The sequence below is a fragment of the Haliotis cracherodii genome, unplaced genomic scaffold, assembly GCF_022045235.1.
Source record: "Haliotis cracherodii isolate W230 unplaced genomic scaffold, xgHalCrac1.p SCAF_9, whole genome shotgun sequence".
Classification (NCBI taxonomy): Eukaryota; Metazoa; Mollusca; class Gastropoda; order Lepetellida; family Haliotidae; genus Haliotis; species Haliotis cracherodii.
In genome coordinates this window covers 13,963,058-13,980,379 of record NW_027266343.1, presented here as the reverse complement: position 1 = coordinate 13,980,379, position 17,322 = coordinate 13,963,058, and the positions used below count along the sequence as shown (strand labels likewise).

At 42.9% G+C, this 17,322-nt stretch overlaps 1 protein-coding gene across 1 annotated transcript in view; it reads right to left on the bottom strand.

Annotated features, from left to right (window-relative positions):
• LOC139452713 (uncharacterized) overlaps nt 1–9,597 on the bottom strand; it is a 29,654-nt gene extending 20,057 nt beyond the window's left edge. The window contains exons 1-7 of the mRNA XM_071234283.1: nt 9,552–9,597; nt 7,338–7,492; nt 4,788–6,535; nt 4,326–4,457; nt 3,090–3,241; nt 2,001–2,118; nt 77–878 (exon numbers count right to left, since the gene is read on the bottom strand). Coding sequence (XP_071090384.1) covers nt 77–878; nt 2,001–2,118; nt 3,090–3,241; nt 4,326–4,457; nt 4,788–6,535; nt 7,338–7,492; nt 9,552–9,571 — 3,127 coding nt within the window. The 5' untranslated portion in view covers nt 9,572–9,597. The remainder of the gene's footprint in view (nt 1–76; nt 879–2,000; nt 2,119–3,089; nt 3,242–4,325; nt 4,458–4,787; nt 6,536–7,337; nt 7,493–9,551) is intronic.
• Nucleotides 9,598–17,322: the final 7,725 nt, after the last annotated feature.

Here is a 17,322-nt window from a genome sequence, read left to right as displayed (position 1 = left end):
CAAACCTGAAGGTGATTCACATATCATTCAGACTACTTCTGCATTTGAAGTGTGCTTTGTATAAAATCAAACTTACCTAACAGAGGAGATTGTGTATCAGCTGAGCCAGCTCCTTGAGCATGTGCAGACTCAGTATCGAGAACAATCACATCCTTCGACGATGACCTTTGTGAGTCATTTGATTTTACATTCTCAGAAGTTGTTTCCTCTTTAGATGCAGACCTTAATTCTTCTGTCATACTCTCCACATCAGTGGCAGCACATAAGACCGGTGCAGTCGTAGATGGTGGTGCCACTACAGATACTTCGATCAGCTGCCTATCAGTTGCAAGTCTTCTGCCTTGTCTCTCATTGTCAACTGGATAAACTTCTCCAACTGTCGGTGGTGCAACCTCCATATCTTCCACCAAACGGATGTTCTCAGACATCTGCACCACTTCTCCAGCTGTCGGTGGTGCTCCCTCCATATCTTCCACCAAGCAGATGTCCTCAGACACCTGCACCACTTCTCCTGCTATAAGTGGTGCTCCCTCCTTATCTTCCACCAAGTGGATGTCCTCAGACACCTGCTCCACTTCTCCTGCTATAAGTGGTTCTCCCTCCTTATCTTCCACCAAGTGGATGTCCTCAGACACCTGCACCACTTCTCCAGCTGTCGGTGGTGCTCCCTCCATATCTTCCACCAAGTGGATGTCCTCAGACACCTGCACCACTTCTCTAACTGTCGGTGGTGCTCTCTCCATATCTTCCATCAAGGCGATGTCCTCAGCCACCTGCACAGCTGACATGAGTCTGCTCTTTATGTATTGTCTGTACCCATTAACATGGTAATTCCTCATTACTGCCGGATGGACTCCAGATAACAACGCCTCAGCAGACTGAAATAATGAAGAGATTTGAACATCATCTATGTCACATGCAAGCATGTGAACAGGACACTTTCCACTTTCCAGACAGATGCTCTATCCACCAGACCATGGAGGCATCATTTTAAGTGAATTTACTGATGTGTAAAAAACCTGAAGACATGTCCATTCCACATTGTCTTCCACATTGGATAGATTTTCTACCTGGAGAGTGGAAGGTCAATATTTCAATCTCCGGCCATGCCCTACCAAAAGAGGTTAAAAGATGATACTAGGCCAAGGACTGGCCTGCTTAGAATCAGCATAATGTGTCTGAGTCGGGTATCCACGCTAAACTGTGGCATGGCTCTATTGTGGTAGAACTGGTGTAAGTCAGAAATAGTTCAAGCAGACACACACACGGCCATGCACATGTATGCAAGTTTCTATGTAAATACAAAATGTTGAATGCGACTTTAAACCCCATTTCACCTCTCCTCTGGATATGCAATCCTATATATAGTTATCCTCATGGTCATTCTGCTTGCCTTCTTGCTGATTTGTGTGTTTATGCAGAATTTCTGCTGGAATTGACAAAATCAAAACAAGGGAATTTGGCTAAGCAGTATAACTAAAATTGCAGGTATCGTTCAATGATGGTCAGACTTTCAGGTACAACTGAGCATGCCCTTTCTACAAAGATTTCAAAGAGTGTCCTGCGAAGTTGTTTGTCTTGCGAAGCTGTTTGATCAAGGTTTTATGAAAACTTTCAATTTTTTTAAATGGTAGACATATGAGGAACATTTCCACATTTGACGATTCAGTGACAGAAATGAAGCTTGATGCAATTCCTCATGGTGTTGTATCTTATGTTCATTGGTGAACATTTGACATGCCTTTGCATGTGTTTGTGATGGGCACAACTGGTGGATCAGGATACGCTCATCTCTTCGTGAACATCTGGTATCATCACCATTTGATAGTGATTCATAAATGCATGCTCATGACATAATCAGAATTGTACAAAGGACTGTATATTTCTTATGATTGTGGAAAAGATTTTGTCACTTTTATTTACAATATTATATCTATTCTGAAAGTGAGAATAGGGTCGTATGATTTGTAAAATATTCTTAAATGACCCTCGTTACCTACCATAAGAACAAACACTCCACAGCTGCTGCCGTCCGTTTGTGGGAAGACAGGACAGTGAGACTCCTGCCACACACACAGATCCTCCCCTGTCTGGTCACTGCGACACTGCATGTACTTCCTGATGAGTCAATACAGTTAGTGAAGTCTGTTGTCAACATTAGAGTTAAGTCTCATACATGGGCATTGCCATATGGCTGCAATCCCGGGTACATTCGATTAATATACCCGGTAACTGACACATAATTCTTAAAAAAATGTTCAAACATATTGACAAGACCACGGAATGATTCATGCTAAAGGACATCAGTGCATAGAAATGACTACGCAGCTTAAGTGACATGACAACAAACAATTGTCAGATTATTGATCTTTCCACGACACTGCCTTTATTATTAAGTTGAAAGTTAGTTGCTGTCAGCAGTCTGGCAATTTCAGGAGAAGAGATGTTTACAAAGCAACTATGCCTTTTGAGAGCATGATCAAAAGAAGGTAAAAATATAAAATATTGCAAAACACAGAATGTGTGTGCAGTTCCACAGTTTCATGACTTTTGAGTGAGTGAGTGAGTGAGTATGGTTTTACGCCGCTTTTAGCAATATTCCAGCAATATCATGGCGGGGGATACCAGAAATGGGCTTCACACATTGAACCCATGTCGGGAATCGAACCCGGGTCTTCGGCGTGACGAGCGAACGCTTTAACCATTAGGCTACCCGACCGCCCCCATGACATTTTGAAACAAAATGGATGAATATTACCCATAAAAAGTTTGTATCACTACTTACTACACATGTACCAATTGATATTCCATTTTGACAAAATGACGTAATGGCCATAAAGAGCTTTTCAAATATGGCTGCCATAGTGGCCATATTGAATTTGGATTCGAACCTCTAGAAACAACTGGAATATCATCATTGGTGTGAACAAGTATGTAAAGTTTCAATTTCATTGCTCCAGTGTTATATTTAAGAAGATGTTTACAACGGATGACTCATGATGCACACCTCACAAGCAGCTGACTACATGGCCATGACTAGACTTTATGTCAGATGAGCCTCACTAGCTGACAATATCTTTCCTACTTACATCCAGTGATGTACCAGGCTTGTCTGACGATGAACTGAAGGTCTGGAGTCGATGACACTGATGGCTCTGTCTTTGATGTTGGCTGCCATCAACACCCAGTGACTGCTGCGGCACACCGGCATCATGATCCAGTCATAGTTAATCAGGTGCTCCTGAAAGCAACAACTCTTAATGTATATCAACGTGTTAAAGTGTCAACCCTTCACGTGTGCTCTTTCCATATCTGAAGTTGCACTTGTGAGACATTGTTAGAAACTTGGAGTAGTCCTTGAGATAAAACACAAATGGTTAAATGTTAGGGTATTCAATGGACAATTATAATCTATGACTGTTGTCGGTTTGGAAAACAGTTTACACTATGAATTCTTCCATGAATTTTTAAATTACTCTGAATCTGATTGGTTAATCAGGGGTATCAAATCATAATAAACACCTCTGACTGAAAATGCCGATGAGATGGCTGGAACACTGTAGAAGCTTATATTTATAGAAAAAAACTTCTTTCTCAGTCATTGTTCATAGTTTTTAAATGATTATAACATTTATGTCATTACAGGTTAGAAACTGCAGAGTTGTGGTTTCTACAATATTCAAAGTATTTGTGGCAATTCATTTTGGGCAGAAAGCATGATAGAAATCAGATAAGAGCGTGTGTTTCAAGTTTAATGGACCTGAGACGGCTTGAAATGTGGGGCTTTTCTGTAGCCGACTGTGACATGATGTTTTCTGCAATGTTTAAACAATGAGTGGTGTGACGTTGTAATATTGACGTGTGAGGTAGAACTGAAACTTGAGAGTTTTGCTTACTGTTCTTTAGGGATGCCGATTTCATGTTGGTTTACAAAGTTGCTGTTCTACACACTTGCAATGCCTATTTTATATGCAAGAAAACGCTAAAGATATTAAAAAAATATGTTTGAGCAAACACTGCACCAAACTTTGCTTAATCATTGGTGTTTCCTTAATTCAGATTAAGAACCCACTGAAAACATTTGACACCATAGAGCTAACACTAAAGAGTTCTAACTTAATTTTATCATGAAAGAATGAGAGATAAACATGCCGTCTTTTCAATGCAAAGCTAGATCACCTGTATATTTAACACTTTAACTCAGAGCTATTCCTCATATCACACCGTGCAGTAATGTTAATAGCTGAATTAACAGGTCCATCTGTACAAGGACTTCTACTGATATGAAAAGTGTTGAAATTATTTACATGGAAGCGAGCATCTACCTTTTGGAACAGCCACTCTGTGTAATTGTGGTTCTCCCATAGCGTGGCCAGGAAGCATTCCAAGACAAACACCTTGCCGCCATACTTCTGCTTATATTTCACAGTGAGGAGATGCAGATATGAATGAATGACCTGAAACATAACATGGCATATTGGTCTTCACATAATGGATAATAAAAGTACTCAAAACGCCAGATTAATACAATTCATAAAGTAGGCAAACGTTTATGGATAACAATTTCTATATTATACTATGATAGCAACATTTCGTAAAGATCCTTATGTCATTGTGAAGCAAGTCTGTGGTCTCCTTGTCATCAGTCAACTTCTAAGAACTGTCAATCAAAAAATTTAATACAATTCATAGTGAACAAAAAGATTTTTACCCCGGTACTTAACATAAAGTGTAAGCTCAGAGGTACATAGAGAGAAGAATTACGAGTTAATGATGGGATTTCTTACACTGTCGTCTAACCATGATGAACCTTCAAGCCTATTGATGTCCCTTCCCGACAAAGTGTAGTTTCCAATGTTGTACTTAGCATCAGGGTCTACCTCTGCATGGAGAGGCGTAATTTCCTCCAGGTGGTGTGGGCGTGAATACAGTGTCTCCAGTAGTGAGACAGGGTTACAGCAGCTGCTGTAGGCTCCAACAAGCACTGCTGCGAGAAGGTCGAGAGAACCATGTAGCATCTCCGACAAACACTGTCCATGCATTGTGCTACCCAGAAAGCTTCTTGTCATGTTGAATTGAGCAGTCCATGCCGATTTGACTTGTGATAGGAATGATGTTACAGAGTCAGGTACAGATGTCACGTTAGAAAATTGACAGGAAGAGTCTTGATCAGATTTACCTCCAGCTTGTACTGTCATGACAGAAGGGCAAGAGGGATTTGTTTCTGTGATACTGACGGGCAAATGATTCTGGACAGCGATTTCACAAGCTCCAATTTGATTGGCAGTATTAGCAATGGCTCTAGAGCACTGCCATTCTTTTTCAATCTCAAATAATTTGTCTCGAACTGTTTGTAACTGCCCGCTGGTTATGGTATCTTGAATGAAAACTTCCAATGTGCAGGAGTTAATGCTTGTTAGGGGAAAACTACACCCCCTTTGTAAATTTTCAGAGGGAGAATCTGGGACTAAATCTTTGTTTGACGAGATTGATGAGTGATTCTGAGTTCTGGTTCTCTCGCCGATGCTGATGTTACTGGCTTGACTGCTGGAAGACACGCTCTGATCTTGAAGATATGTAGCAGAACTGTATGTATGATCGGTTGTATGTTCTGTGTCAACATTAGCACTGTCCAAGGGGTCCTCGCATCCTGAAGGAGAGTCTGCAGCTCCTGCCTGTGTGGACCAGTGGCCAGTTCCATCTGCTGAATGAATGACATCGTCTTCAGAAACGTGTTCCGGGTATTTACCCTTCATGTTATCCATGTCAGCAGTGCAATGTTGACCTGCATCCGTGTGTGTAGATTTCGGTGTGCCCAAGGGTGCTGAGTCAGCATTTCCATTCTCCTGACCCTCCAGATCTTCCACGGTGGTCTGGTTTTCAACATACCTGTTAGAACACACATCAGCTAGTTCCAGCAGCTTATTCTGTGTATTGGGTGAAACATCACTGTTGTGCGGAGACTGCACATCTGTTGAATCATCCCTCGTTGATATCTTCTCATTGTCAGCACCTATTGCATCTTTAAGTAATGGGGTCTTCTCTTCTGTCTCATTGTCATTTCTTTTTACCAACATTTTCTTCTTTTTCTTTTTCTTTCCTTTTCCTTTCAATTTATTTTTCTGTCTTTCTCGGAATCGGATGTTCCTGATCTGTTCTAATGATCGCGGCTTGTTGATCATCGGTGCTGCTGATGTCCCAGCATCCTTTTCCATCTGTTTGAACGTCTCTATTACTCGGATTGAGACATTCTTGATGCTTCTGATGACGGACGGACATAGACGCGTGTATATCTGAGCGGGGTCCCTGGAGTTCCCATGAGGCAAGTCTTCTGCCACAGAGTGATCTCCCAGATACTGGAACAGAACAAGATTGCCACTATCTCCCAGCAGAATGTAAGCATGTTTCTTGAACCGGCTGTCTTTGCCATGACTCGTCCTGATGACAAAAAATGTCTTGTTGAACTTTGGGTTCCTCTTGGGTTGCTTCCTGGTGCCATCATGGTGAAAGTGGTACTGGTCACACTTCCAGTCATCTGTTGGAAACAAGAATGTTTAGGACCCTGGTTGGCATATGTTGTTGTTGTTGTTTGTTGTTTAACGCCGCACTCAGCAATATTCCAGCTATATGATGGCGGTCTGTAAATAATCGAGTCTGGACCAGACAATCCAGTGATTGGCATCATGAGCATCGATCCACGCAATTGATGATCACTGCATTGTGTGTCATCATCACTAGTAAACCAAAGATTCTATCTTCTTTCATGAAATTCAGAATGTACGGAACCTTCATTATTGGAAATAAGTAGACAGGTAAATTAATGTATTAGGAATTTTAGTTTTTTTAACAGATGAATAAATTATGATTCATTCATTCAAGATGCAGCAAATTATCTAGCCCTGCTCAGAGTCCCAAATTTGGGCCCAAATCTGGAGCAAACCAAACATATTCCCATTTTCAGTGGTAGATTGAACAACAAATTTGTATGAAGACAGCAGGGTCTAAAAACTAAATGTTGGAGGCAGTGACTGAGTTACCCAGGGGTTTTGGAAATTTTCGAACTCCTCACCCCTAAAATGTCATGTTTGATTACTATTCACAGAAAACAAAACCTTATTGATTAGTGATGTCTGTATTTGTTTGATTACTATTCACAGAAAACAAAACCTTATTGATTATTGATGTCTGTATTTGTTAGATTACTATTCACAGAAAACAAAACCTTATCAATTAGTAATCTCTATATTTGTTAGATTAATATTCACAGAAAACATGTTGTATGTTGTATATCCAACAAATTCATAAATGCAATTAATTACTAAAACTTTGAATCTCACCTTTCTTGCTTTCCTCTGTGAAGTGATAGAGGAACACATCTCCTGCCCTTGGCTTGACCGGCGGCTGCCTGATGACCCGTGTCCAGTCTGGCTCATGCAGTATTTGCAGGACCTCCTGGGTGTCGAAGGACGTGTTCTTGTGGGAGTAGGTCATGCTGCATAGGTCAGCCCATAACAGGATATTCATATTTAATATTGATATTCAAATAAATGTGTATGACTAACTAATAGAGATAAAACAAATAACTACATTTGAGCAATGGTTTATTAATCTGCAAAAACTGCTTTATCAATTTCAATTGTTTGAAAAACTTAATTGTTTGTTTAAGTTTAAAACACTCCAACCTTACCATGGAGACACACATCGAAAATTTGCTTCAAGAGATTCTGATAGAAAAGAAAGAAATCCTGATTTTGCAACTTTGTCTGAATCTACCAAAGATGAATTTCTTTCACAGGCACTTGAATTGTTTTATAGCCATGATCATGCACACATAAGTTCAGAATTCTTTATGACATATTTGGACATATCATTAACAAAACACCAACACTGAAATCCTTGAAGATCCTAAATTACTCATGATTTCAACAAAGTATCATATCACCATGAGAAGAAAAGTACATTCGAAAGTTGAGCTTCCTGTGTCTGGCATATTCAGAGGAGAATATGTTTACAGTGAAAAAATGTCTTCTGACAGAATTTAAAGGCATCTTTGAAACATAAAGGTCAAATCAAGGTCAAAATCTCAAAATCACATGTAACTGCTTATACAATAACTTTCATTACATATTGAACAATAATGGCAATAAATAGGAGTTATTTTTCAATATGGCTGCCACAGTTGCCATAATGAAAAGGGATTTGAACCTCTTGAACAAATTCTGGGCTCAGCACTGGTGGGAACAAGCATGTGAAATTTCAGAATCATTGGTCCAGTGGATTTCAGGATATGTCATTGATGGATGTGGCAGAGGTTGGTGAGCCTTTGTCATGCTACCCAAATGATACCAAAATATCTCTTATCTTTTTGGTATCCGTGAAGACGCGGGGTAGAATAGGTCTTCAGCAACCCATGCTTGCCATAAAAGGCGACTATGCTTGTCGTAAGAGGCGACTAACGGGATCGGGTGGTCAGGCTCGCTGACTTGGTTGATGCAGGTCATCGATCCCAATTGCGTGGATCGATGCTCATGATATCAGTCACTGGATTCTCTGGTCCAGACTCGATTATTTACAGACCACAGCTGGAATATTGCTGAGTGCTGCGTTAAACAACAAACCAAACCAAACCCGATTTGCCTGTCAAAGTCACCTATAGTGTACTGATGAGAGGTATCACAGATAACCAGTCGGAAACATAAAGTGGGCACACAAAAATATAGTAATCAATATCTGCTTAAATCCATCTAATCAAATGGATTTACAATAAAATACATTGTAATTTGTTGCTGCTTTGTGAAACTGGGAACGGCAGCCGGTTTGCAAGGGGAATACCCGTACTATAAATACTAATAGTTGGGAATACCCATCTATTTTTAGATACACATCACCGCGAAGGTTTTACAGCACTGTTCGTTTGTCACAGACTATCGAACATTTCACTGGAGGATTTAGAACACATCATACAAATAGTAATAGTATACTAAAATACAGACTAAAGGGGCACTGCAGTATTGACAAGACGACATTCAGCCTAACAAGAAAATGGAGGTCGCTATATAGTGTCCATGACTGATGGCATGTGAATCCTAGTCCCATATTTATGTAAAAACGTTTGCAAACGTTATACGAACTTGTTTTGTAAGTAATAATTAAATCCAATGAGTTTTATTACTGATCCATAAGATCCGCAAACCCGAAAATGCACCAACGTGAATGTAATGTAATATCAAAATCGGTTGTTTTTTTTCTACTCAAGAAGTAATACGAGTTAGACAAACTAGATTATTATGATCAAGCAATATACATAACATTTGGGAGCATTGATCCATAATGGACAGACACCAAGTTTCAAAGTTCTGTAAACTTTTCTTTAATTTCACTTTACCGACAATACCCTAACTAACTAGATCTCTAGTAACTACAATTTCTTTTTGAATGTGTACAATTCTCAAATCATTGTAATTATTACCATATTGAATACGCGCTCAGGCTTGGAAAATAAAGCCTGTACCCCTAGTTAAAGAAAGGGCCAACTGAGAAATGTGTCCTACCTGTACTTTATGCAACGCATCGGATATTGTGTGTCATATTGTATAGGATCCGTGATATACACACCGCTCCAACAAGTAGGTCGATACATATCAAGTGATAATTTTTTGATTTGAAGTTTACACGATATACGTCTTTTCCATTGGACGAGAGGTTGGTCACATGACTGTGAAATTGACGTTCATTTAAGAATTGACCTTCACTTCGTGTGAGTTCATTGGAGTATGAACCTTCATAGAGTGAGGGCCAAACTGTATGAACGTCGGAGCTTGCGACGACGTTCATACAATGTTTGGCCCTCACTCTATGAAGGTTCATACTCCAATGATCTCACACAAAGTGAAAGTCAATTCTTATAATTTTTTCATCACAATTTCTTACCTCAAACGATGTAGGCCAAGATCTAAACACAATACATACGTGTGACTTCATGTTTACACTGACAGCCATACAACAACCAGCTATATCGCGGAGTAAAATAGTTCCTCAAAAAGAGAGGTGACATGGGCGTATGGATGCACAACTTGCTCTTCAGAAACATCTTAAGCAGCACCTGTGTTCAAATCATATCCTCATTAGATGAGAAAGGTCTGTAAAGAACTACCTCAGTAAGTCAGTCACAATGACAGCGCGTCGTAATACATTTACATCAAGTACAAGACGTCAAAATGGCAGACACCGATAAACGTGACGGGAGAGATTTCCGAAATTGTTAATGAACGTGTGGCGGTTACATGTGTACGTCATCATTGATCAACTGGCCGATCATTGAAAGGTGAATAAAGATGCGTCAAACAGACACTAAGGTAAATTCATAGATTGCTGGAGACGGTCAATGTCAGCATTGGCACGGATCGAGTCGACTCTACGATAGTTTAGATGTGCATTTCATCGTTTGTTCATTAGGATAGGCCGCAGCGAGGATATTCGTGAACAATCATGCAGTCACGCTCTCTGACATTTCTCAATGTATACTGAAACGCTGAGACCAAGAATAAAGGTTCTAAATGATCAGAAAGAACGCTTATGTGTGTTTTCGTGCTAGGGTATTCCCAGGGGTTTCCCCAGGAATGTGGAAGTAGTCCGTCAGTGTTTACGTCATTTAAAGAACACGGTCTCGTGAAAAACGTATGAACGTCAAATTGTGTCGTTCATACACTTATGAACGTCAATTTCACGGTCATGTGACCAACCTCTCGTCCAATGGAAAAGCCGTATATCGTGTAAACTTCAAATTAAAAAATTATAAGTGTATGAACGACACAATTTGACGTTCATACGTTTTTCACGAGACCGTGTTCTTTAATGACGTAAACACTGACGAATTCCCTAGCACGAAAACACACATAAGCGTTCTTTCTGATCATTTAGAACCTTTATTCTTGGTCTCAGCGTTTCAGTATACATTGAGAAATGTCAGAGAGCGTGACTGCATGATTGTTCACGAATATCCTCGCTGCGGCCTATCCTAATGAACAAACGATGAAATGCACATCTAAACTATCGTAGAGTCGACTCGATCCGTGCCAAGGTTGACATTGACCGTCTCCAGCAATCTATGAATTTACCTTAGTGTCTGTTTGACGCATCTTTATTCACCTTTCAATGATCGGCCAGTTGATCAATGATGACGTACACATGTAACCGCCACACATTCATTAACAACTTCGGAAATCTCTCACGTCACGTTTATCGTGTCGGCCATTCTGACGTCTTGTACTTGATGTAAATGTATCACGACGCGCTGTCATTGTGACTGACTTACTGAGGTAGTTCTTTACAGACCTTTCTCATCTAATGAGGATATGATTTGAACACAGGTGCTGCTTAAGATGTTTCTGAAGAGCAAGTTGTGCATCCATACGCCCATGTCACCTCTCTTTTTGAGGAACTATTTTACTCCGCGATATAGCTGGTTGTCGTATGGCTGTCAGTGTAAACATGAAGTCACACGTACGTAAATGAAATTGTGTTTACATCTTGGCCTACATCGTTTGGGGTAAGAAATTGTGATGAAAAAATTATAAGAATTGACCTTCACTTTGTGTGAGTTCATTGGAGTATGAACCTTCATAGAGTGAGGGCCAAACATTGTATGAACGTCGTCGCAAGCTCCGACGTTCATACAGTTTGGCCCTCACTCTATGAAGGTTCATACTCCAATGAACTCACACAAAGTGAAGGTCAATTCTTAAATGAATTCAGAGCTGATGCCAATGGCACAATCGGGTGGAGAGAACTCAATCTCGGAAGTGATCTTTGTTTAGATAGGCTGAATCTTGTTCAAGATGGCTATATAAGTGACATATAAGATAAGTATATCTGTCTATCCGAGAAGTGCACGAATGTGTTCGACGTCAATCACGTGACGGATCCGGGCGATGTATGTCAGGAGGGACGGACCGAGGGACAAACGAAGTCACATGGTCCGCCTACCACCGACTTGTACACGCCCTTGTAGTGAATCAGGTGTCCCTCACCTCCCTAAATAGGCACCATACCATAAATGCATTCAAGAATGACGTGTAGATTTATATATTTTGTTCATTTTAAAGGCGAATTCAACAAAAATATCACCATTCCAAACGCGAAATTGTTTCGCGAACTAAATCTATATTTGGCCCTATTTTCTTTCATCTAGAACGTTATGTTGGTGCCAATTATCTTTAGTTTTAAGCTGTCTAAGAATTTTAAAAATCTCAAACTAAAATCCCAACTCTCTCTAACTTATAACAACAGGCATACACTACCTTTAAGACGTTCGGGTCAAAATTGAGGTGATGGTTATGTCGTGTAAAATACTTCCATGATAGTTGTAGATCAGAGAAAGACGAAATTAAAAAAAGATCGATCAATAAATATAGTGTTTCTTACCCCAATATTTGGTTATTAAATTCGCCCTTGATCAATATTTTCAACATACATGTTGGAATTGGGAGAGATTCCTAATGTATTTCAAAGGGACATTTTCCCAGAACTCGACCATTCGTCATGAAATGATCTCAAAAACAACAAAAGGAAGCAGACGTCAAATAAAGTCACGTGATGATAGCGTACCTCCCACGTGACCACATTTAGTGTCAATACAGATGACCTTTTAACGTTTATAAGTGTTAACGCCTTTAGTTTGTATTTCCTACTAATGTATCCCCGTGTTACGGGTTTTCGGACGATTAAGAAACAGTCGTAGTTTTCTCTCTAATCACATGAGTCGAGTCGGCCATATTTGTTAAAGGGACGTCACTCCAGATGGAATATCAGGGGTAGATAACCTCCTGTAAAGAAAATCCTGCTTGCCTCAGTCAAAATATTATGTAGTAAGCGAAATAAGTCGAGTATATCCGATTGAGAACTAGTGTGACCAGTCCTCCCATTTTGTCCTTGTACTGTACTGATGGACAAACATCTCACTGAGTTTGTCAGTAAAGGGAAGACAAAGACCAGTTTCATTAAAATCAGATCTTCCTTGGCGATCTTTCAGTTAAATTAAGACACGCGGTCTTCAAGTCCTAGGTCTGTCCTGTGTTCACCACCATGTCTCTGACTGTAATGCTGAAAAAGGGTGCGTATCGTTCGTCTGGAGCAGCCAACGGCCACCACACACACACACACACACACACACACCAACCCATCCCATCCCATTATTATATTAGTATGTTGTAGGCAGTAGGCGATGATATTTTTTACCCCTCCCTTTTAAAAATGCTGGATCGGCTCTTGCATGTGAATGTTGAAACTTACCTTAATTACATGATTCATACGTATATCCATGTGTGTTCTGGGGATCTGTAGCTGCGAGGTAACGCCTGATCACCCCAGCTCGGTCACTGAAGACACACGGGAAGGCTTCCTTTTTATAATCAGAACAAGCGGGCGAAGTTGGTGACATCATCGGGTATCTATTTATATCGCCAACACAGCTTTATGGATCAATGCAATACAGATCCGCGTTCTCCACTTTGTCGAGTTCTCCCTTTGACACAGCTGAAGAAATGCATTTATTTGTTCGTCATGTGTGTGCCTGTATTTCCGCTGACAGAACTGCGTCATTGTCGATCCGAGAAGTAAACTATGGCTGAAGAACATTTAAGAAAGAAAGAGTTCGTCCTGATATAGTCTTTAGTTTTCCATATGTAGGATACGTAAGGAGCCGAGGAGTCCAAAGGGTGTATCCGGTGGCTGTTGTGTCAGTGAGTCAGTGACTTATGTTTGTTTTTTTCTGATGGTAATCAAATAACACCAGTCAGTCAATCGGGCCTGGACCCGAAAAACCAGTACTATTGAGTAAGCTTGAGTCACAACCCATGCCCTACCGCGTCGACTGCCCAATCTCAGTTTGTGACGAAAAGCGTGATGTCCTGGGGGCATACCACACCAGGGGTGATGGTGTGGTGTGGTAGTGGCGAGGTGGTGTGGTGAGGGGATGGTCGGGTGGTGTGTGGCGAGGTTGTGGAGTGATGGTGGTGGGGTGAGGGGATGGTGGGGTGGGGTGTGTAGGGTTGGTGGGGTGACGGTGGGTAGGGGTGGTGTGGCGAAGTGGTGGGGTGAGGGGATGGTGAGGTAGGGGTGGTGGGGTGACGGTTGGTGGGGCGAGGTGGGGGTGTGGTGGGGTGGGGTTGGTAGGGGTTGAGGGGTGATGATGGTGGTGGGCTGTGGCGAGGTGGTTGGGTGATGGTGGGTAGGGGTGGTGGGGTGATGGTGGGTAGGGGTGGTGGGGCAAGGTGGTTGGGTGATGGTGGGTAGGGCTAGTGTGGCGAGGTGGTGGGGTGATGGTGGGTAGGTGTGGTGGGGTGGTGATGGTGGTGTGGTGGGGTGATGGTGGGTAGGGGTGGTGGGGCGAGGTGGTGGGTAGGGCTAGTGTGGTGGGGTGATGGTGGGTAGGGTGGTGGGGCGAGGTGGTAGGTGTGGTGGGGTGATGGTATGGTGTGGTGAGATTGGGTTGGGTTCCGGTGTACCAAGTACGAATGTCTGTATCTACACACAAGTGGGGGGAGGGGGCGTATTTAGGAACGTCGTGTATACAAACCCATGAAGTTTTGATAATGTTTGAAAGGGTTTCGTTCTGCTTTATAGAAGTGAAATGACTCAAGATGAGCTCTATTAGATTTAGTTCCGTGATTGGTGTCACGTGCATCCATGTATTTCTCGGATCCGAAGAAACGTACTGATCTAGCTGAGATTGTGGGCAGGTTGCCGCTGGTTTCATTGTCTTGGTGCTCGGCCTATGGATATTTGTACATTTAAATATAGGCCTGGGCGAGACAATCCAGTGATTGACATTATGAGTAACGATCAAATGATTAAGGTACGAGGACACACAATCAACTAGGTCACCGAGACTCACCATAACGTCATAATTATTTTTAACTTGAGTTTTCAATAAATAGATACGGTAATAGTTGCATTTGAGTATATATCGGATCCAACACACCTTTTAGTCATGCGTTATGGACGGTTTAATTAGATGAGGTATTTTAAGGTCGCACTCAGGATCATTGCACTACAGCGACGTGCGTGCACGTACTTGTCCTGTTTAATGTCGGTCCTATAGTGCTAGTCCACTCAGATACCACGCAGCAGTATTACATGGATACCCAACTCCGACACAGTATTCTGACTCCGAGACGACCAGTCCTTGTTTATTCCCCATAATGTCAAACGCCAGGCAGGGCAACAACAAATGTACCATGACTATGTCTTTTGATATGACGCGGCCAGGGGATCGAACCACCGACCTTCCGCTCCCTAGTCAGACGCGTTATCCACAGGACCACGGAATCGGTCCCCGTCAGGATAGTTCGGCAATAAGCTAACTGGTCGACTCGGAGACTGGTATGATGCATCTTCCCGAGTGAAAGCCGGACTTTGATAGCCAGTTAACTCCCTTGCCTCGGGAAGATGGGTCAGATGAAGAAAGCCAACTGCACATGTACTGTATATGAAACAATACATTGTGAATTCGGTTCCGTCATTATTTCATCTTAAAGCGAGTTGTGGTGGATGGACACTTCATACAAATATAGCCCCACATCGAGAACAAGGGCGCTGAAACCAACCAGCAAGTAGCGTGCATGACTCACAGCCCACATTAACAGAGACATGACAACGTGTCTTCAGATCCGAGAAATACACGGATACCGTAAATGGGAATGGGACGGTTAACTCGGTATGCCACCTCACAAACCTCAATGGTTACACTACAAGTCGCTAATGTTCGCATTTCGTTCTGCTTATTCACGCATGATCAGGACTGGTTGTTTAATACGTGCCACTAAATAATCTTTGCCTGATCTAAGGTGACACAATTCCCTGTCGGACATTCTGTACTCAACTCTTGACACCTGGTACCCAGACAGTGTCGGGTATTCGGGGGTCAAGTACCCAGTGTCGGGTAATAGGGGGTCGGGGACCCAGACAGTGTCGGGTATTAGGGGGTCGAGTACCCAGTGTCGGGTAATAGGGGGTCGGGGACCCAGACAGTGTCGGGTATTAGGGGGTCAAGTACCCAGGTAGTGTCGGGTAATAGGGGGTCGGGGACCCAGGTAGTGTCGGGTGATAGGGGGTCGGGTACCCGGGTAGTGTCGGGTAATAGGGGGGTCGAGTACCCAGGTAGTGTCGGGTAATAGGGGGTCGAGTATCTGGGTAGTGTCTGGTAATAGGGGGTCCAGTACCCGGGTAGTGTCTGGTAATAGGGGGTCCAGTACCCGGGTAGTGGCGGGTAATAGGGGGTCATATACCCGGGTAGTGGCGGGTAATAGGGGAGTCATATACCCGGGTAGTGGCGGGTAATAGGGGGTCGGGTACCCGAGAAGTGGCGGGTAAGGGGGTCATATACCCGGGTAGTGGCGGGTAATAGGGGGTCATATACCCGGGTAGTGGCGGGTAATAGGGGTCATATACCCGGGTAGTGGCGGGTAACAGGGGGTCGGGTACCCGGGTAGTGGCGGGTAATAGGGGGTCATATACCCGGGTTGTGGCGGGTAATAGGGGGTCCAGTACCCGGGTAGTGGCGGGTAATAGGGGGTCCAGTATCAGGGTAGTGGCGGGTAATAGGGGGTCATATACACGGGTAGTGGCGGGTAACAGGGGGTCGGGTACCCGGGTAGTGTCGGGAAATAGGGGGGTCGAGTAACTGGGTAGTGGCGGGTAATAGGGGGTCCAGTACCCGGCTAGTGGCGGGTAATAGGGGGTCATATACCCGGGTTGTGGCGGGTAACAGGGGGTCGGGTACCCGGGTAGTGGCGGGTAATAGGGGGTCATATGCCCGGGTTGTGGCGGGTAATAGGGGGTCATATACCCGGGTAGTGGCGGGTAATAGGGGGTCCAGTACCCGGGTAGTGGCGGGTAATAGGGGGTCATATACCCGGGTAGTGGCGGGTAACAGGGGGTCGGGTACCCGGGTAGTGTCGGGAAATAGGGGGGTCGAGTATCTGGGTAGTGGCGGGTAATAGGGGGTCCAGTACCCGGGTAGTGGCGGGTAATAGGGGATCATATACCCGGGTAGCGGCGGGTAATAGTGGGTCGGGTATCCAGGTAGTGTCGAGAAATAGGGGGTCGGGTATCCAGGTAGTGTCGGGTAGTAAATTTGGATCAAAATATTTGTAATACAAATCCATAAAGTATTGACTTGACAATCAACCAGGCCAACTGACGTCAAAGGGACACGTACAACTCTGTATCGGTTAGAAAGACTACAGATTAGTATGGTCACATAAAGATGACTATCCAGTGATTGACTTCGAACAACGATCAAATCATCAAGGTGCGATGCCA